Below are 22,073 nucleotides of genomic sequence, written 5' to 3' on the forward strand. Positions count from 1 at the left end.
ATAAATCCATGTGAAGGAGATCTAAGCATCGGCTAGATTGGATATTTCCTTTACTCTTAAAGGTTGACTTAGTCTGTTTACCCATTTGACATGTTGAACAAACCTTATCCTTATTAAACACTATATCAGGAATACCTTCAACTAGCTTTTTACCGCGAATGTAGTTTAAGGTTTTCATGTTTAGATGGTTTAGTCTCTTATGCCATAACCAGGTTTGATCAGTCTTAGCTATCATGCATATAGGGTGTTCTACCTTAGTTTTCCAGTCTACCTTGTAGATATTACCTAACATATTTCCGGTTAGCAGTATAATACCTTGAGAATTCTTAACTAAGCATGCATGTTTAAGAAATTCTACTGTGTATCCAGCATCACACATTTGACTGATGCTTAGCAAGTTAAAACGTAGGTTTTCAACTAAAAGTACGTTATCAATAGTTAAATTACCATGGACAATCTTACCCTTGCCCACAGTTCTACCTTTTGAGTTGTCACCGAAAGTGATTAGTGCACCGGTTTCTATTCTGATGTCGGTTAGCAGGTTGTTGTTTCCGGTCATATGCCTGGAGCAACCGCTATCCAAGTACCATTCAGAATTTCCTAGTCGTTTCATTATATCCTGCAAAATGTACATATTTACAACTATTTGGTACCCACATTCACTTGGGTCCACATGCGATTAGTCCTTTGGGTATCCAAACCTTGACAAACCGGACAACCTTCTTTGCTAAGGTTTTAACCGTCCTTTTGGCACTCGGTTTTGAACATCTCGGTTTTTCTACAAAAGTCTTAAATGAGGGTGATCTTTGGTTTGACCTATGCGGTTGAGGATTGGCTTTCCTATTTTTAAGAATGTCGGCTTTTCTTTTCTCAGGGTCAAGCCATTTCTCAGAGTCGGTTGAACCAACATAGTTGTATTTTAGTTTTTCTTCCCTATAGTATGCGGTCAACTCTTCTTCAGCGGTTAAGGAGCTTTTAAGGAATCTTATAAGAGGAAGGTTACTCCTTGTAAACCTTACTTTCTCTACGGGTTTTTGGTCTTTAGAGTTATCCTTTGTGTATCCTAAGCCGAACATGCAAAAAGGGTGTCTGTAATGACTACACATTTTCTTTACCATGTCACTAGATCTCTTATATGCGGCCATCTTATACTGGAGTCGGGCATTTTCTTCTTCGGTCAGTTCTCTAGCTGGTTCACTAGACTGTTCGGTACTGAGTGGTGGTTCCGGTTCTAACTCGGTTTCTATGCTAGGGATTTCATCAGGTTCTATGACCTTTAGTTCGGTTATAACGGGTACCTCTGGTTCTGTCGGAATGGGTACTATAGGATCGGTTCTAATGTTGAGTTGCTTAGGTAACATGGCTAGTAGGTTCTTATACTCTTCTACCATGTCATTCAATGCATTATATAACTCATCTTTAGTAAATTCTTCACAAGGAGAGTCAAATACATGTTCCTCGTTTGCCATGAGACATGTGAGTTCTTCATCACTGTCACTGTGAGCCCATAGACTTCCTCCATCATCGGCTATCAGTGCTTTCTGAACCTCACTTCCTTCACCGGTTTGTTGACAGTTGTTTCGATTATCTTGGTTATCCGGTTTCCGGTTATCCCTCCTCGGTTTTCTGCATTCCCACTTAAAATGTCACAAACAGTTACAGTTATAACACCTTACATTGGATTTATCGCCATAGTTGTAGTTTGTCGGTTGGCTTCTTTTCATGAACCTTCCAAACTTCTATGCAAGCATAGCCATGGCATCCTCGGTGAACTGTTCGGCGGTTCTGATCGGTGCAGGTGCAGGAGCAACCGGTTCTGTGGATGTGATCAGTGCTCTGGTTGATGTTGAGGCCGAGACTTCTTCTTTAGTTCTAGATCTCATTTCAAACTCATATGCCTTAAGATCTTCGAATACACCATGCAGCTTCATCTTGTTTAGGCAGTTTGATTCCCTCATCACCATTGTCTTTATGTCCCATGCACTTGGAAGAGATCTTAGTGCTTTCATGATAACCTCCTTGTTGTCATACCTCTTTCCAAGTGTTGCTAGCTCATCCAACACACCAGTGAACCGGTCACTGTACTCTTTCATCGTTTCTCCTGGTTTCATCTTGATGCTTTCAAACTTCTGAGTAGCCACCATTATCTTGTTTTCCTTTGTTCTTTCATTTCCTTCAAAGATCTGAATAACCGTGTCCCATGTCTCCTTTGCGGTTTTGCAGTCTCTGATCTTGCAGTACGTATTTCTATCCACACTGTTGGAGATCCGGTTTCTAGCATGGTTATCCAGGTTGTTTCTTCTTCTGTCTTCAGCTGTCCATTCCTTTCTGTCTTTATCAATGATTATCGGTCCTTCGGCCAGAATGGACTCCATCTCATCATCCAATGTGATTAAGTGTAGGTGCATGCGTGCCTTCCAGTTGGCAAAGTCATCACCTTCTAGCATTGGAGGCCTATCGAAAGACATGCTTGCTTGAGTATTGAAACTAACTGCTCTGATACCAATTGTTAGGATCTAGGTCGCAGTTGGAGGACCGGGGTTGGGCCGGTTAGCGCGTCTCACTCAAAGGGTGGTGGTTAATCCGGTTAGAGATTAACACCGGGGTTTCAATACTACACAAACTGTCACAAACCCTTGAACTAGGTTCAAGCGCGGAAGAGGTTTGTTTCAGGTTGAAGCAGCACACTTGTATAATAGGAAGAACTGGTTTCGGATGATGAAGGTTTGAAAAATTGATGGGTCGGTATTTGTAACCTGGCGGTCCGGTTTGAATAGAGTCAAATAAGTTAGAGCGGTGTCAGTCGGTTAGAAAATGGAACCGGCAGAAAGTAAGTAACAAGACAGATTTTATGGATGTTCGGAGATAAAGCTCCTACGTCACCCCTTCCTCTCGAAACCGCGAGAAGGATATTCACTAAGGAATACAAGTACAATCCGATCGAGACTTATTTCCTGCTCGATAACACTCTTACAATTTACACCGAAATTGTAAAATACACACTTCAACTTTAGCACTTAGGCTTTCTCTAGAGATAGAACACACTGTTTTTCACTTGTAAATTAAATGCTCTTAGAATCTCTTGTTGTCCCACACTTCTTCAACTGCCCCTTTTATAGATGAAATATGTCAACGGTCATATTTCACTTCCTTGAATCTGATTGGCTGAGCAGAGGTTCAGAGGTTCAGTGATTCAGTGATTCAGACCCTGCGGTCATCTTTTTAGACCTGACGGTAAATCTCAGACTTGGCGGTCAATCTCACAGACTTGGCAGTCTGTTCTTCCGGTGTGTAAGACAAACCTGTTAGGTTTGTCTTTTACTCAATGTGGACACTGTCTGTTAACCAGTTGTCTATACTTAGAAGATCTCCTTTCTGACTTATCCCGAAGTGGAAAGATCCTGTAGGGCTGTCTTCTACAGCCTGCAGACTTTCCTCAGACTTGTATGGATATGGAAGTGTTCAGTTTGTTCCTTTGGTATCATTCTCAACAGGTACCCAAATTGTCTTTTTGTACTGGTCGGTCATTCGACTTAACCGGATGGCTTCCGGTGTGAGTGGTTTAACCGGACATCTTCCGGTTATTCCTCTGCCTTGTGGCTGATCGGTTGTCTGATGATTCCGGTTTTAAGCTTTGGCCGATCCTTTCTTTGTGCGGTGATGTTCCAAATGTTCCTGGTCGGTTTAGTAGCTTGACCGGCTAGTCTTCATAGCCGGTTTATTTTTTTGACCGGTCTGGTTCCTTGTTCCTGCATGGAAGGTTTATTTAAGTTAAGTTATGTGAACTGGTCTAATTTTATCTAACAATAATGATGCTTAATTTTTAAAGTGTCCGGATTGCCGGGTCGAGAGCTATGGTTAATTTGGATATTTATGTGAGAGTAAATGGATACTTGGGTCGGATTGTGGGTTGACCCGCCCATAAACTTAAAACGGTTAAAAATAACTTTAAAAATGTTATTTGTAGGTTTTGAACTTGCAACCTAACAAAACAAGTACAACCCTTTAACCAACTAGGCTATCAACACTTTATGTTTAAGATTCAATATCAAATTTAATGAACGCGAGACATTTTAACAATAAAAATTCAAATTTTTAACTAACTAATCTATATATATATATAATGATGCTTAATTTTTAAAGTGTCCGGATTGCCGGGTCGAGAGCTGTGGTTAATTTGAATATTTATGTGAGAGTAAATGGATACTTGGGTCGGATTGTGGGTTGACCCGCCCATAAACTTAAAACGGTTAAAAATAAATTTAAAAATGTTATTTGTAGGTTTCGAACTTGCAACCTAACAAAACAAGTACAACCTTTAACCAAATGTGATTGAGATGTGGTTTGTCGAGGGATAATAAACCGGTATCATTTGAAAGTGGTTAAAGAAATATAAATCAAATATTTAATTGACCAAAGTGTGAGGTCACGATGTTAATTATTAAAAAAATATGAATCAAATATTTGATTGACAAAGTGAAAGTGTAAAGTCACGAAATGAGAGATTCATTCGGAAAAAATATGTGATGAAACATGTGAGAAAATATGTTATTTTAGGGTTTAGGGTTTTAGGGTTTAAAAAATATGAATCAAATACTTGATTGACAAAGTGAAAGTGTAAAGCCACGAACTGAGAGACTAATTCGGAAAAAATATGTGATGAAACATGTGAGAAAATAAGTTGTTTTATCGAAGTGAATAAAATGTGGAATGAGAGTGTTATATTTTTTATTTTAATAATTTTAAACATTGAATAAATATTATTATAATTTTTTAATTTATTTTATTTTTATCCTTATCCGTGTGCATCGCACGGAAATTTTTCTAGTTGGTGATAACTCTAGCGATTTCAATTTTTTCTTCACAATTATATGTATAGTTTATATAATCTAAAAATTATTGCAATTAGAACTATATGTATGATCAAATATGAAATCGATACTAACATACACTATTGACATGCTCTAAATCTAGCTTTTTTTATAAGTAGTTTTTTTATCACAAAATTCATAATAAGTTGGTTTCTTATATGTTTTTTTACTATATAACAATGTATTCTTTTCTTGAATATCAAAAATAACAAATGAACTTATATCATAAAATAGTTTAAACTAAATAAAATATCAAAATGAAAGTAGTCAAAAATAAAATTTACTTAAAAGGTCAAATATATCAAATCAATTATCATTAAAAATAAAAAGTTTTATATTTAATTGTGAAATCGTATTAGCCTACTCAAAAATTAATCATTAGTAAAAAAAATATATATCAAAAAAATATAACTAATCAAGAGATGAATAAACCTAAAAGAAAAGTCGGGATTTGAGTTGCTTGAGATACAAAAGTGGTTGAGGTCAAGATGCTGCATTCTATTGATCAGGTCATAATGGCCGAAGTCAAGAGCAAAATTGATGACAATCTCTTTCGTTTGACAATTGTCTACGGTAGTAATTCGAGATGGAACAAAAGGATGTTGTGGAGTTGCTTAAAGGCCAAAATTGACGACAAGGACCCATTGGCTATTTTAGGTTATTTTAATGTCACAAGGGCTGAGAATGAAAGGAACCTGAAATCTGATTTCACTTAAGATATGATTGACTTCAATGAGTGTATTAGAGATATTTGTTGTGTTGAACCAACCAATTCCGGTAATTTCTTTACTTGGTCCTTGATGAGGGGTGATGAACAAATTAGGAAGAGTAGAATTGGCAGGAGTCTTATTAACGCGGAGTGGGAAGCTAGATACCCAAGAAGTCATATTCACGTCATAAATCTGGGGATTTCCGACCATTGTCCGATCAAACTCTTTTGGGAAAAAGAAAAGAAAATGAGACGGTCGTTCAAGTTCTTCAATTTTTGGATGGAGAATGACAACTTCAAGAGTATTCTAAGTGAGGTTTAGGAAAAGCAAGTTGATGGCACCAACATGTTTCGAGTTTCGAAAAAATTAAAACTCCTCAAAAATCAGCTTGTCAAGTTCGATAGAAACAAATTCAGCAACATCTTTAAAAGGGTGATGGCTACGAGAGCTGACTTATAGGAGGTTTAATGATGTTTACCTAGAAATAATATTGATGCTCAACTTCGGGAGGAGGAAAAAACAGCCATAACCTTGTTTAGGAAATTTAGTTCAATGGAAGAGAGCTTTGCGAAACAGAAGTCGAGGTAAAACTGGATCTCACTTGGAGACAAGAACACAGCTTTTTCTATCGAAAGTGCTCATCCAGGAACCTTTAGAACAACGTCCATAGACTTAGAAAAGTCAATGGAGAATTCGCACAAGGGCAAGATCAGATTCATGAGTTGGCTATCCAATTTTATTGGGGTCTTATGGGAACAAAAACCGGGCAGCAACATAATCATCTTAACATACTATACCAGATCATCGACAAGAGGATATCGGCTGATGACAATCAAGATCTTATTGAAGTGGTTACAAGGGAGGAAGTTAAGAAGGCTTTATTCAACAAAACGAAAACAAAAGTCCCAGTCCGGATGGCTTCAATGCAGAATTTTTCAAAGAGAACTAGGATATTATTGGACATAACGTTATTGAGGGGGTGTTAAAGTTTTTTAGGAATAGGAGAATGCTCAAACAATAGAATGTTACTATCTTAAACTTTATTCTTAAAAGTTTCATGCCAGCAAAAAATTCAAGACTTTAGACCCATCTCGTGTTGTAATGTGGTGTATAAGATCATTTAAAAAATTCTTGCTAAACGCTTTCAAAAAGTGATTTCTAAAATTGTGAGTCTAGGCCAATTAGTTTTCATCCCCGATAGATCTATATCACATAACATTCTCCTAATGCAAAATATTCTTAAGGGAGAAAGAACATATCTGTGAGGGTTGCGTTTAAGATTAATATTCGTAAGGCTTTTGACTCTATCAAATGGGGGACTATCCACGATTTTCTTGTTTCTGGTTTCCCTAGCATTTATATCGATTGGATTATGCAGTGTATCACTACCTCTCGTTTTGTAGTTTGCGTCAATGGCGTACACAATGACTACTTTAAGGGTAAAAACAGAGTGAGGCAGGGAGATTCTCTCTCTTCATTTATCTTCGTATTGATCGTGGAGATCTTTGAGAGTATCTTAACGATATTCTGAAAGAATCGCCATTACAGATTTCACCCTTTCTGCGAGGAGGAGAGGATTACACACTTATGTTTTGCGGATTACCTGTTTTTACTTGCGCACACTGATGTTGATACCATTAACACCGTTAAAGATGAACTTAATTTATTTTCTAATATTACAGGTTTGATGATTAATGAGGATAAGAGTTTGGTGTTTTACGGCGGAGTTGATGAGGAAACAAAGGCGCAGATTCACGGCATTATGGGCATTAACGAGGGTTCATTTCCGGTTCGATACTTGAGGATTCCACTTACGGCTAGACAAATTCAGATCGTTCATTGTAGGCCACTCATCGAGAAAGTCAAAAATATTATCATGGGATGGGCGGTAAAGAAGCTTTCTTACGCTGGAAGAATTGAGTTGGCGGGGAGCGTTGTTATGGGATTGATTGTCTATTGGTCTCAACAGATTGTTCTTCCGAAAAAGATTATGAAAGAGTTCAGCACTTTGATGCGTAACTTTATATGGGGCAGCCAAGACCGTGGGGGTAAGAAAGTTAAATGAACCGATATTTGTAAGCCTAAAAGCGAAGGGGGAATCCGATTGAGAAGTTGTGTGGAATAGAACAAAGTGGTCACATATAAACACTTATGGGCGATTCAAGGGAAGCAAGAGTCGTTATGGGTAAAGTGGGTTCACTCGAGATTCATGGAAAGTGAACTAAGTATATGGACAACCAAAGTGAAGGATGGCATGGCATGATCCTTAAAGAAGATTCTGAAATTGAAAATAGCATTGCTTCACTCTTTGACATTCGACTTGGGGATGAACGGGGTACTCTTTTCTGGCATGATCCATGGTTTGAGAGCCAGTTACTTATTGATAGAGAAGAGTTCTGAGGCATTAGAATAAGGAGAGACTGTGCAACTGCCACGGTTAAAGACATACATGATGGGCTTTGGGACTCTATCATTAGGCGGGTTCCGGAGGGGAGAAGAGTACTTGATCATTTGAGCGACATCCAATTGAATGGTAGGGTTGATGTTCATTTGTGGGATGCCGAGGAAGATGGAAAGTTAAAGTCTAGCAAGATTTGAAATGTCATAAGGGAGAGAGGTCAAACTGTTGATTGGGCAGCTCTTGTTTGGTTGTCAAAAGTCATCCCGAGTCATCGTTTCATTCTTTGGTTAGCTTTTTGTGGAAGACTTAGCACCCGGGATCAAATTCAAGATTATATAGATATTCCGGATTATAGTTGTTTACTATGTGATGGAAATATGGAGTCAATTGATCACTTACTCAGGGGTTGTCTGTTTGTCAAACTTGTGTAGAATAAGTTTATTTCGGCTATGGGAATTGTGTGTCTACCAGGAGTATGGGAGGATATCAAAGTTTCTGCCCAAATCAAAGCCAAGGGCAGTAATTTTCCAACCAGCGTCTTCAAATGCGGGTTTGCTTCTATTGTCTACCACATTTGGGCCAAGAGGAACGCATGGGTCTTCGGAAAAGTGCGGGGCGTTAATGAGAACTTGGAGACAAATACCTAAAGGTGAAAGAGAATGGGAATCGTGTTATGAGTGGAAGATCCCATACAAAGAAATCACAAATTTTAAAAAGGTTAAAACGAGATAAAACTTTTAAGTGTTTGCGTTTCTTTATTGTAATTCATTAAACTTGTATGTTTGGAAGCTTACTTTTTTTATCTTTCATTTTTGAACTATTCTATCTTTCTAGGTTGTTAAAAAAGATAGAAGAAACTATGTCCGCTTTTTATCGTTTTTGAGATTTTTTAATAAAATGACACCAAAAAAACTAAAAGAAAGTCATATTTTATATTGATCTAAATGTCCTTCCTATCCTCATAGGTTTGGGCCAAAACCCTTATTAATAAATTTCATCCACACTTAAAATTTAGTATAACAATGGTTTTTTAATTTTATCAAAAATTAATTCTTAGTCAATATATTAAAATTAATTGATTAATCACAAAAAGGTGAAATTTGAAAAATTCTGCATAGAAATAGAATTATAATTGAATATTAGAATGTTTTGGTAGGGTTTATCCCTTATTAAATTGATTCAACCTTTTTTTATTAAATTTAATTCACTCCATCAATCATTTATATTTGGCGAATTGGATGTATCACGTCGGTTTGATAGTGTTTAAAAAATATATGATTATAAACATCGAACATGTTAATACTATTTTTTTTTATTAATTAAATAAAATTTATTAAAATACCAACATAACCAATCAATTTTCATATTAAATAAATATAAAAATATTAAGTTGATATATTTGAAAAAAAAATCTTTATGATAAGTTTAGTTAATATATTTGAATTACGTATCGGAATAACTGAGTAGACTTATGTCATACTATATCGATTTTTATTATATAAAAACGCTACCTCCAAATAATCAAATGTTGATCATTTAAGTGGTAGGCGATTTAAACCGATTAATGTAGACTCCAATTTTATTTTATTTATTTTAGTTTAGGTGTTTGGTTGATTATGGGATTAGTAAGTGATAGAGAGAGAATATAATAGAACCCCAAAAGAAACAATTAAATACACGTGATGTCCGGGCAGGTGAACAAAACTCATTCATTCATATATATATATAAAGAGGAACACGTCGCCTACTACCTTCCAACTCCATTAGAGATTTATTAGTGGTCACCAATAGTCATTATGAATAATTTTTTTTTTACTTAGAAGTATTGAATATGATGATAAAATCAGTTAATTCATCAATACCCATTTATACATTAACCATATTTTATTATGTTTTTATTGTTTTTTAATATAGGAAGTTCATGCATCCAATGGTTCATGGTTGCCTTATATATACCATATATGGGTTTAATACATAGATTTATGAACTGATTTTAAAATCTTACAATTAAAGTACAAATTTCTTCAATTTCTTTAAAGTACAAATTAATTTTGAAATCAGTCCTTTTTGAAAGAAAAAAATAACACTTAAATTTTTTTTAACCAATATGTATCTCATTATTATATACATAAAATAGAAAAAGTAAAATTAAACATTTTTTAATTTTTTTTTGTATCTTCTTCCAATTTAAACTTGTCTTTCAAACATTTTTTTTTTCATTATTTCTCTTTTAAAAATCTCATTTCTTGTTCTTATATTTTTTTTTTCATTTCTAAAAATTATCTATCCTTTAACTATAATATTTTTTTCTTTAATTCTTTTGTTTTAAAAGTTGATTTATTTTAGTTCATATTATCCTTCTTTAAAAAGAATAATTTGTCGTAAAATTACAGATATTCTAACCGTTCGATCTCCTACCCTCTCAAGTTTAAAAATATTATTTTTCATATAAATTTCTATATTTTTTTTAAGGGGAATTTAAATTTGGATTTATTGCATGTAATATAAAGAGTACTTTAATCTTTAAATTATTTAAGATTGTTGATTTAAATTTATTGTTTTATAATGTATCAATATATTAGTTGGTATAACAGCTCTGTTAATTGGTATAATAATTCATTGGTCACATGTATTAATTTACATTCACAATAAATATATAAATTGATGTGACCAAGGAGGATTCTATAATAAAACAATAAATAAGAATTTCAGTTTAAGAAAATCACAATTCAATCTCAAATAGATTTGATGATGAAAAATCATTATTATATAATCAAACTTATTTGTATAATAAAATAAATATTTTTAAAGTATATATATATATATATATATATATATATATATATATATATATATATATATATATATATATATATATATTAAATGAACTAAATTCAATCTAAGACATTTTATGTATATGTGATTTTCTAAGATCATTTTTTATTTTTCACATATATATAAGAAAACTCAAATATTGTCGTTCAATTTTCACTCAAAACACTTTAAATTAAAATGAGGGTCAATATTTGGGAATCATGCAAGCTTTTTAAATTAAAAAAAAAAATACATATATGAACTATTCTCTTCATTTAATTTAAAATTTAATTATATAACTTTTTAGGATTTGTAATTATTTGGGTCACATCTATATATAAAAATAAAGTTAGAATACAAAGTTTTTGACAAATAATTTTTTATTTGATTGTTTTTTATCATATTGACAAAAGATTTAATGAGATGTGAGATTTTTGTTGTTGTGTGTGAGAGAGACTTATCAAGAGAAGTTCATGCATACGATCGAAAGGGGCATTGTCAAGAAATGCTTAGAGTCACACTCATTCCATCAAAAATAGATTATTCCCATTCAATATCTATATATAATTCCACTTTAATGTGTTATACAAACAAGAAAAGACAAAATATTTTGAACATTTAGTTCAATTGTCTCGCCAATAATAATCAGGATATGGGCTTCTTAACATCCACATAAAAAGGTGAATGGATATTTGATCAAAGTTAATATGTCACTCTCTATCTTATCTTGTGGAGGTGCATGTCACTTTTATACATTAATAACAAGAATATTCATAAAGAACATGGATATAAATTACGAGAATAGTTAACTCCAAATTAAATCCATCCAAAATACCCAAAAAGTACAACTTTAATCATTAAAATATACCTCCCCGCAATTGAGGGAAAACAAATTAAATGATTGTAACAAAATATAGAATGAATAAAAAGTAAAAATGAAGTCATAAATTAAAGTTAGAGAGAGGTTTCATTTTAGTGAAAAATAAAGTTATATGCAAATTCTATTATGATACATAAAATTTGATAGTTAATAACAAATATTTCTTGGGTTGGGTATAAACTCATTATAAAGCGTACATAGATTTGTTTTTTTGTTCACAGTGGATTGAGTTATGCTACTTTTATATAAATTTAAATTAGGTTATATTATGTGGATCATATGTCATCCTATATTTAGTGGAGGGAATGTATTAGGTATTGAATTGATTTTATAATATTTGAATATCTCACTATATACATTCAATCATTCAAATTCAGTTATTTATAAATTAATTTTAAAATAATTATTAAAGGAAAAATTACCAACATAATATTAAATTTCAAACAAATATTTTTAATAAAAAAAGACTTGAAAATTAAATAAGTTACAGATAAGAATTGTTTAAAATAAAATCGTAATAATTTGCCTTAAAAGAATATTGGTTATATTATTATTTATATTTATTTAAGTATAAAATTAATCTAATAAATAATAAAGAAAATTTCAATTATAGTTACAAAATAAAATTATAGAAGTTTATTTATTTAAATGAGTAATGGTTTTTCTTTTTGAATTTATAGATATAAATTTACTTTATTTACAAGACTATAAAATCAAAATAATTTATATATTTATAAAATATTAAAATAGTAAGATTATAAAATTAAATTTTAAAATATTAAGATTATTGTCCATTCCTCTTATATGTCTCATATGTTAGTAATTTTGATAAATGCATATAAGCCTGGCCCAAGGTTGGATATTAACAAGGGTCTTTATGTAACTTTTAATTTTATAAATATTTTTGAAAATGATATAAAAATGTATAATAGTTTAAAGTAAAATTAAAAAAATATCATAACTTAATTTAATTGATTAGTTATATTTTTATAAAATGACTATGTCAAAATTTTAAAAGGTGTCTGAATTGGATGACTCTACACATTCTTTTATTAAAAAAAAGCATTCAAACAACTTAATGTATTATTATAATCTCTTATAAAAATATCATAAATCATTAGATAAAAAATGTCTTAGTAATTCAAACAAGAATCCTAGGCTGAATTGATATTGAAATATTTGGAAATAATGAAGGCCTTGTTGGGATCGAGGGTTATTTGATGAGATTAATGCATCATCTAATCTACTATTCTATAATTAATTATGCATATCATCCAAATTATTTATTAAAATATCAAAAACACTCTCCATTTGTTAATAATTTATATTTTATGATATATTTACAATACTTAAACAATCCAATTTTTATTTGAAATTAAGCCATCATCTGAATTTTAAGAAGTAGACAGTCTAAATAGCTAGAGTTAACTACACCATATTGACAAAAGAATACAAAAAATGGTTTATTTTATAAATTATTAAATAAAAGATTAAAATATTATTAATATTAAAAAAATTAAAATACTATAAAAAAAGTTTTTAAAAAATAATATTTTAATTAGTAGATTGAGAAAAAAAATTAATTACTTAAATAAATGTTAAACAATATAAAAAAACTTACATAATAAAACTCATTAAGTTGCTAAAATAATTTCATGAACGTAAAAGATTCTATATTTAATATATAATTTATTTAATATCAAAAATTAGTATTATCATGTAACCATATTTTTTACTTACAATTAAAGTGTTATAAATGAGAACGAATTATTTAAAATTCATGTTTTATAAATTATATTAATATAAAATGTAACATTAATAAAACAAAAAAAATGATTTAATGCATTTCAATATCATTTAAGTTACACAATTTTAAATCTTGCCTAGTTAGGTTATATGAGTTATTTGAGGACTATTTTAAAATAATTTTTATCATATTATAAAAAGTGGGTTATTTAAAATTGCATGTTTTTTAATATTAAATAATAATATATATTTCTTTTAATAAAATGAATTTTATTTACAAAATAAAAGTTCAGAGTGATAAGTGTAAGTGTGTAACCCAGAAGAAGAACAAAGCCCAACTAAAGTACTTTATTTATTTTTTTATAACATTTTAAAATATTAAATTCAATAATATTTATTCATAAAAGGCTACATCAAACAAAGCTCTGCATTTCAAATAATCCAAAATAATTAATTTTTTTTCCTTCCTCACACACCACACGCATAAGAATGTGACACGTTTCTTATTTCGTTAGTGCTCTCTAAGCTCTAGTTTGATTGAGCTAACAAATAAGTCACTATTTTGAAATTTTATTATAATCATTTGAAGGAATAAATTTAATTATTTATAATTTTCATATACAAATTGAACTTGTATAAAACATATGCAAGGTTAATGATATACATAAGTATAGAATAAATAAATAATAATTTATTTAAAAAATATTGATGATTGTAATTTTAAAACGGTGGGCTAGTTTATTTACACTAGCTCATAACTTATTTGCATATAAGTTTGATATAATCTCAACTTTTTATTATTTGATCGATAAACTTGTGTAAATTTATTCAATTTATATGTCTAGTTTATTTATTTTTTATATTTATAATATTATTTAATAATTAATTTTAAATATTTATTAATTTAATTTTAAATATTAATAAATAATTTAAATTAAAAAATAGTATATTTGAAAATAAATTATATTAATATAATAATTTTTATAAATTATATTAATATATAATTTTAAATTTTAATAAATAATTTAAATTAAAAATAATATATTTTAAAATAAATGATATGAATATATTAGTTTTTATAAATATATAATTTTAAATATATTTAATATAAATATGATATAATATATATATATATATATATATTTTTTTTTAAATTCTTATCTTCTCACCCTCTCTTTAATTTGAAAATCTCTTCTTTTTTTTCTAATATTTATATAATTCATTCATACATGTACCTATTATTCAATGGTTATATAAATGGATTATAGTCAATAAAAAAAAAGTTTATTATTATTATATATATTTACACTTTTCTATAATATTTCTCACTCAATCTTTCAATTATTAATTTATTTTTGGGTTCTCCCACCTTATTTGAATTATCATTTATTTTTTATTTATCTAAATTATTATAGATATTTTTATATAATTCATTAAGGTTAGTTTGATTTCTAAAACTATAATTATAAATAAAATTAGTTATTTATATTTCATATTTTACTTGATTATTATATATATATAGATACCTATTTATAAAAATATATTTAAATATATGTTTTTGTTATTATAATAATTTTATATAAATATATAAAAATATTAGAAATAATTAGAATAGACGGGAGATAATAAATAAAATAATTAGAAAATGATTAAATAGATAAGAAAAATTAAATAAAATGATTAGAAATAAATGAAAATAGATGAGAGAATGAATAAAAAATATTTAAAAATGACACAAGAGAAAAAGGCTGAGATTATAAGTTTAAACAATGAGGAGTGAGATAAATAAAAAATTGAGTTTAAATGTAAAATGTGCTTGATTATAATTTTTTAGGTGAGTTTATTACGTAAAATTACTGTAACAATTTATTACGCAAACGCTAAAACATAATTTATAAACACCGAATCAAACGAGACCTTTGTAATAGAGTTACAAAATATTATGTTAAAATATATATTTTTTTAAATTATAAAAAAATTGAATGAAATGATGTTATTGAATTTATTTCTTTTTAAGTAAATTCAACTCAAGAATCTCTAACTTTGAACAACCCTTATAGCTTGTTTGATGTTCAGTTATACAATATTTTTGTTGATCTTTCTGAAAAATATAAAAATAAGTTGAATTATTATAATATTTTTTAATAAATTAAACTGTCATGAATGAATAGTAAGAAAGAATTAATATGGTTTAGAGTTGTTTGGGTTAGAAAATTTATTAACAAATATAATTTAATTTTTGGATTATTTTGAGTGGTTCTTTTCAGAGCTATTAATATTTACACAATTTTACTTTGCTAACTCTTATTTCAACCATTAAATTATTAATTTTATAAATTAAAATATTAAATATTTTAATTTTAATTTTATAAAATATAAAAAAAAATTTATAACAATTTAACAAATTAAAAATCTAAATAATCTATTTTTTATTATTATTCAAAAATCTCAAATAATTAATATGTTACTTTAAAAAATAAAAATCACAATCTTCCAAATATTTAAAAAATAAAAATCACAATTTTCAAATATCATGTCACTTAATTTATCAACAAAATACCAAAATACATTTAAACAAGGATTTATTTAAACATTATTTAAAAATAATAAATGATAATTTTGAAAAGATTAATGCAATTTTTGTTAAGAGTATCAATATATAACTTTAAAATAAATTTAATAGTTAATGAAAACAGTAATTCAATCGAAATGAATAGAATTATGTTTTTGATTTAAAAAAATAAAAAATGAAGGTCTTTCCTTATTTTTATTAAATTTTAAATTTAAATAAAAATACATTTTAATAATATTTTAGATAAAATTTAAAAAGTTCTGAAGAAACCTAAAATCAAACGAGCTCACTCACCAAGACTATCTTTTAGGTTCTTTCTTTCCCACTATAACATCATTACAGACAAATCTCAAAAGTGCCTCTCTCTCTCTCTCTCTCTCTCTCTCTCTCTCTCGTGAGCATGGAAGTTGGAAGGAGAAGAAGACGGCTAAAAGTTCAAAACCCTAAAACGAAAATGAAGATCTTCTTGACATTAATGGTGCTATTCATTTCACTAATTTCCGCACATTCTTCTTCCTATCCATGTAACAACAGCACCGACCAATTCCTTATCTCCAAAGCCTTCAGCTCCGTCGCCGGTTTCAACCCCTCCTTTCTCCGACAACCATCGCCGTCAAATCTCACCTGCACAGATCCTCCACCCATCACATCCCTTAATCTCTCCTCCAAAAACTTAACCGGCCTTATCTCATGGAAATTCCTCAGAAACCTTTCCCATCTTCAAACCATTGACCTCTCCAACAACTCCCTTAAAGGCTCTGTACCAGGTTGGTTCTGGACTCTTCCGACACTAATCAATGTTAATCTTTCTAACAATAGGTTCGGAGGGACCATTCGTCTTCAACCCATTTCAAAAAACTTTCCTCTTTTATCATCGATTCAGACTTTAAATCTGTCGTTTAACAGATTCACCAATTTAACATCCCTCTCTGTTTTTCCAAACTTAACTCTTGTTGACTTGTCCAATAATGATCTCAAACTATTATTACCTTTTGGGTTTTCCGGTTTGACCAAGCTACAACATTTAGACGTTTCCGGTTGTAATCTTTCAGGCAACATCAAACCCATTTCAGATCTTCAATCGCTTCATTACTTGGATTTGTCTGATAACAAAATGAAGGGCTATTTTCCTTCTGATTTCCCTCCAATTTCTAGCAGCATGAAGTTCTTGAACATCTCGTTCAATAATTTCACTGGGGTTTTAAGTTCGTATTTTCTGGGGAAATTCGGCCGTTCTTCGTTCATTCAAGCTGGAAATCTTTCAAACCCACCAAATCAAACTCCCGTTCTAAACGAGGAAGAACAGAAACCTCACTTACTGAAAAACTCGACTCACAAAACCCCTCATTTTCAAAAAAGAAACACCAGAGAGCAAAAACCCAGATCAAAGATGAAGCATTTTATACTCATGGCCGTATTAATCCCAGTCATAACCGTGATTGGTGTACTTTCTTGCGTTTTCTGCTGCATTTACAAAAAGAGGGATAAAGCGAGAAGGAGTAAGTTATGGTCAATCTCAATCTCAGAGCAGCAACCAGTTCAAGTACCGTTCAAGATTGATAAAGCGGGGCCTTTTTCATTCGAAACAGAATCAGGAATCTCTTGGGTGGCTGAAATAAGGGAACCGTCTTCGGCGGCGGTGGTGATGTTTGAGAAGCCGTTGATGAGTTTGACTTTCAGAGATTTGATTGCAGCAACGGCGGGATTTGGACGGGAATCGTTGCTGTCGGAGGGAAGATGTGGGCCCGTTTACCGGGCAGTGCTGCCCGGCGATATCCACGTGGCGATTAAGGTTTTGAAACAAGCAAAAAGTGTTTGTTATGAAGAGGCTGTGGCTAAGTTTGAAGGATTGGCTAGGCTTAGACACCCAAATCTATTGCCCATTTCTGGCTACTGCATTGCAGGTGTGATGATCTTTCTCTGTCTTTATGGCTTTAATGTTTGATTTCATGAAAATTTTCAAATAATTCCTTTCAAATTGTACAAAATCTTTCTTCTTTAAAAATCACTAAAGAAATCTATAGGCTTATAACATCTCTATTAGTTTATTGTTATTATTACATCATTCATTATAAAAAAAAATCTTTTCTTAATTTTGTTGTATATTAATCTTATTAATGATTTTCTAGAAATTAATATTTTGATATTTGATGCTTTAAAGGAAATATTAAGTTATTAATTTGTGAAAATTCTCATGTTTGTTTTATTCTACACAAAAAGTTAATAATTTGTATGTTCTATATATATTTTCAAATAAATTAATATTTTATCACACAATTAAAACAATATAAAATCATAAAATATGTCTTCATCGAAGACAAAAGTTGCATCATTTAAAATTAATATTGTATATAATATATAGCTATGTACACAATAAAACTTGAAAATTTTGTCTGAAAATTGATTTTATTTTATTTAATTAAAAATATGTGATTGAAATAAATGAATTTTTTTAGGTAAAAAATAGATAAAATAAGTGAATTTTTGAATAATTTTTTAGATGATCAACTTCTTCAATCAATAATGGTTTGATTTCAAATTTTTGACAAAAAAATTATTATTAATTTTATTTTTAGCACATAAGCTAAATAAATTTTAATATATATATGAAAATAGCTCTAATGAGAGTGACTTAACTAAACCAGTTAATGGTATTCACGTGGTAGACCTGACGTAGCCCAGTTGTACAAACAAAGCTTTCATTATTTTATTTTTCTGCTTTTTGGATTGTTTTACGTGATAATTTGGATTTTACTGTAATGTTCAAAATCATTTAATTATGCCTAGTGCTCCATTTGAAAGAAAGACAGTTATTGTTCTCGATGATGGTTGGGATTAATGATACCCATTTATTTGCCCACTAAGATTTTTAATTAAAAAAAGTCAGAAAACATGGAAATCTATCTCTATCTCTGCATGCCTGCATGTTTGTTTGTTTGCCTTTTTTCTATGGGTCCAGTTTTTGTTTCATTAATGCGCCCTTTCATAATATATATATTAATGTTCAGTTTTGCATCTAATTATTCACTAGGAATGTTTAATTAATTTAATATTCATGCTTGATTTAAGGTTATTTGAAAGAAATCTGGATTTTTTTTTGTAAAAGAAATAAGACTATTGAGATTGAAGAGATAAATGGTGTGATAATAACCCAACATTATCTTACACAGGAAAGCAGAAGCTAGTGCTTTACGAATTCATGGCTAACGGGGATCTTCGTAATTGGCTTCATGAGCTCCCCGTTGCTCCTCCCATCAACATTGACGATTGGACTGCAGATACTTGGGACAATCCCCTAAACCTACCCTCCCCGGAAAAGACAGATTGGCTCACCCGTCATCGCATCGCAGTCGGGTTAGCTCGTGGCTTAGCCTTCCTCCACCATGCTGGTTCCCGACCTGTGATCCATGGACACTTGGTCCCTTCGAATATCCTTCTCGGCGACAACTTTGACCCTCGAATATCGGATTTTGGGTTCAGCTCTGAAACCAATGTGGGGTCGACTGAGGCTGATGTGTTTAACTTTGGGGCGGTGTTGGTGGAGTTGGTGACGGGTAAGGAGGGATCGGATGAGACGGTTGGGTGGGTTAGGAGGATGGTGAAGGATGGAAGTGGGGTTAAGGCGATTGATCCGAGGTTGATTAGACAAGGGGAGAAGTCTGAGGTTGGTAAGATGGTTGAGTTTCTTCGAGTTGGGTATTTGTGCACGGCGGAGACACCGGGTAAGAGGCCGACGATGAAGCAAGTAGTGGGTATGTTAAAAGATGTGCATCCCTTCACTGAGGATCACAACTGAGTCAACTCTTTCTAACTCAGTTGTTTGACACAGTGACATGGGAAAGGCGGGAAAGTTAGGGTTTGAAAAACTTTTGAAAAAAAACAGATATTAAAAAAGGGGAGTATGTGGGCATAAAATCTCACTTAAGTATTGTTTTGTCTCTTCTTAAGGAGTTTGTATTCATTTGATTTCAAAGTTTTTTTTTTTGTTTGGAATTAAAATTTATTACTAATTTAAAAAAAATGTGAATTGTTAAACTTTATTTAATATTTTCTGTAAAATTTGTTTGGTTTGAGTTTTGTGGGAAAAATTATGTTTATTTAAAAAAATGTTAAAATATTTTAATTAATGAATTAAGTGATTTTAATGAATGAGGGAATGAAATAATGTTGGATTATAGTTAATTATTTTATGTTTTTAAGATTGAATATATATTATATTATTTGTAATTTAAGTTATTACACTTGAAATTAAAAATCAGATTAAATTTGAAAGATTAACAAACTTTTATAAAATTGTTTATATAAAATGTTTTAAGATTTATTAAAAAAAAAAATATTTGTTATTCAATTTATATAGTAGTTAAAAACATATAAAAATAAATGTTTTTGTTAAGAAATTATATTAAATTAGTGATTTATTAATAAATATACGGTAAGATTAACATTTTTACTAACAAACATAATAAAATGCTTTTGATTTTATAACTTAAATAATTATTTAATATATTATAATAAGAAAGAAATAATAAATATACTAATTTAAATTATAAATATTAATTATACATTGAGGTAGTGTTTGTTTTACGCAGTATTAATTGTAAATAGATATAAATTAGATATATTATGTGTGTTTGGTTAAGAATATAAATTATATAAATTTATTATTTTGTATTTGGTTGATAGTTTAAAAAAGTAGTAAGAGGGTAAATGACTATTTTATTCTTATATTTTATATAAATTATTTATTTTAATATTTATTTTATAGATAAATTTTATTATTATTTATATTAAATTATATAGTTTACATCATTTTATATATAATTTTTTATAATTTAAGTTATATAATTATATAAATAAAACTTATTTATATATTATTTATATATTAATTAATATTTAATATTTCTTTTTAAAATTGATGTATTATTAAAAATATTTGTATTCTTGACAAATATTAATTGTTTATTTAAAATAAAATATTAATAATTTTATAAAATATAATATTTATAATTAAATAATATAATTATAAATTAGTTTCAAAAATAATTTATATTGATATAAGTTTTATTAATAGTAATAATATGGCAAATTACCCCAAGCCTTCTAATTATTTCGATCGCTTATTTTTAGTTCTTAAATTAATTTTTAAAATAAATCGCCCTCCAACTTTTAGAAAGGTCACCAATGGCCCTTCCGTTAACTTTTTCGTTAACTTTTTGGTTAAACATATATAACGGTTTAAACTATTTGTTTTTATATATTATCTTTAATCATTATTTTTTATATGTATATATATATTATTATTAAATTTCTTATATATATATATATATAAATATAATATTATATATATATATATTATCATTTATTTTATATTTATATAATTATTAAATTTTTTTATATATAAATAAAAATATATATTATTTATTTTTATCTATACATATCTATATCTATATAAAATAAAGTTTAAAAATAATTTATGTAATATATAATTTATATATATTATCTTTAATTATTAATTTATATATATTTAAAAAATATGAGTGTTAAAAGTAATGGTGACCTTCCACTTACTTAATTATTTTTAACTCTCAAATAATTTTTTTTAAAATATATTATATATATATATATAAATAATATATAAATTATTTTTAAACTATTATATATATATATATATATATATATATATATATATATATATATATATATATATATATATATATATATATATATATATATATATATATATATATATATATATATATATATAGATAAAACAAGTTATTTTATATAGATATAAATAGATAAACTTTATTTTATATAGATATATAGATAAATTTTATTTTATAGATTTATGAGGAATGATAAACTCAATGAAAAATTGAGCGAAAACAAGTTCACAAATTCGATGTGTTCTCCACGTCCCAAAACGTACATTTCGGGTCCCGAAACACTCATTTTAGGTCCCGAAACACTCATTTTAAGTCCCGAAACACTCATTTCTGGTCCCGTAAACGCTAATTTTGAGTCCTAAAGCGGTCATTTAAGAAAAAAAATTTTATCCCGAAATGAGCGTTTCGGGATA

At 29.2% G+C, this 22,073-nt stretch overlaps 1 protein-coding gene across 1 annotated transcript; it reads left to right on the forward strand.

The window, feature by feature from the left end:
* Positions 1 to 16,367: 16,367 nt before the first annotated feature.
* On the forward strand, positions 16,368 to 19,980 carry LOC124935007 (calmodulin-binding receptor kinase CaMRLK-like). The gene is made up of 2 exons (XM_047475477.1): positions 16,368 to 17,898; positions 19,165 to 19,980. The coding sequence occupies exons 1-2, from the start codon at positions 16,395 to 16,397 to the stop codon at positions 19,788 to 19,790; spliced, it is 2,130 nt and encodes a 709-aa protein (XP_047331433.1). The 5' UTR covers positions 16,368 to 16,394; the 3' UTR covers positions 19,791 to 19,980.
* The last annotated feature ends 2,093 nt before the right edge of the window (positions 19,981 to 22,073 follow it).

The sequence above is a fragment of the Impatiens glandulifera genome, chromosome 1, assembly GCF_907164915.1.
Source record: "Impatiens glandulifera chromosome 1, dImpGla2.1, whole genome shotgun sequence".
NCBI lineage: Eukaryota > Viridiplantae > Streptophyta > Magnoliopsida > Ericales > Balsaminaceae > Impatiens > Impatiens glandulifera.

Bases quoted from the DNA above. Each gene is read 5' to 3' on its own strand.
- LOC124935007 (XM_047475477.1), top strand. From the start codon at position 16,395: ATGGAAGTTGGAAGGAGAAGAAGACGGCTAAAAGTTCAAAACCCTAAA. The intron at 17,899-19,164 runs GTGTGATGATCT...TATCTTACACAG, and splicing joins TTCTGGCTACTGCATTGCAG to GAAAGCAGAAGCTAGTGCTT.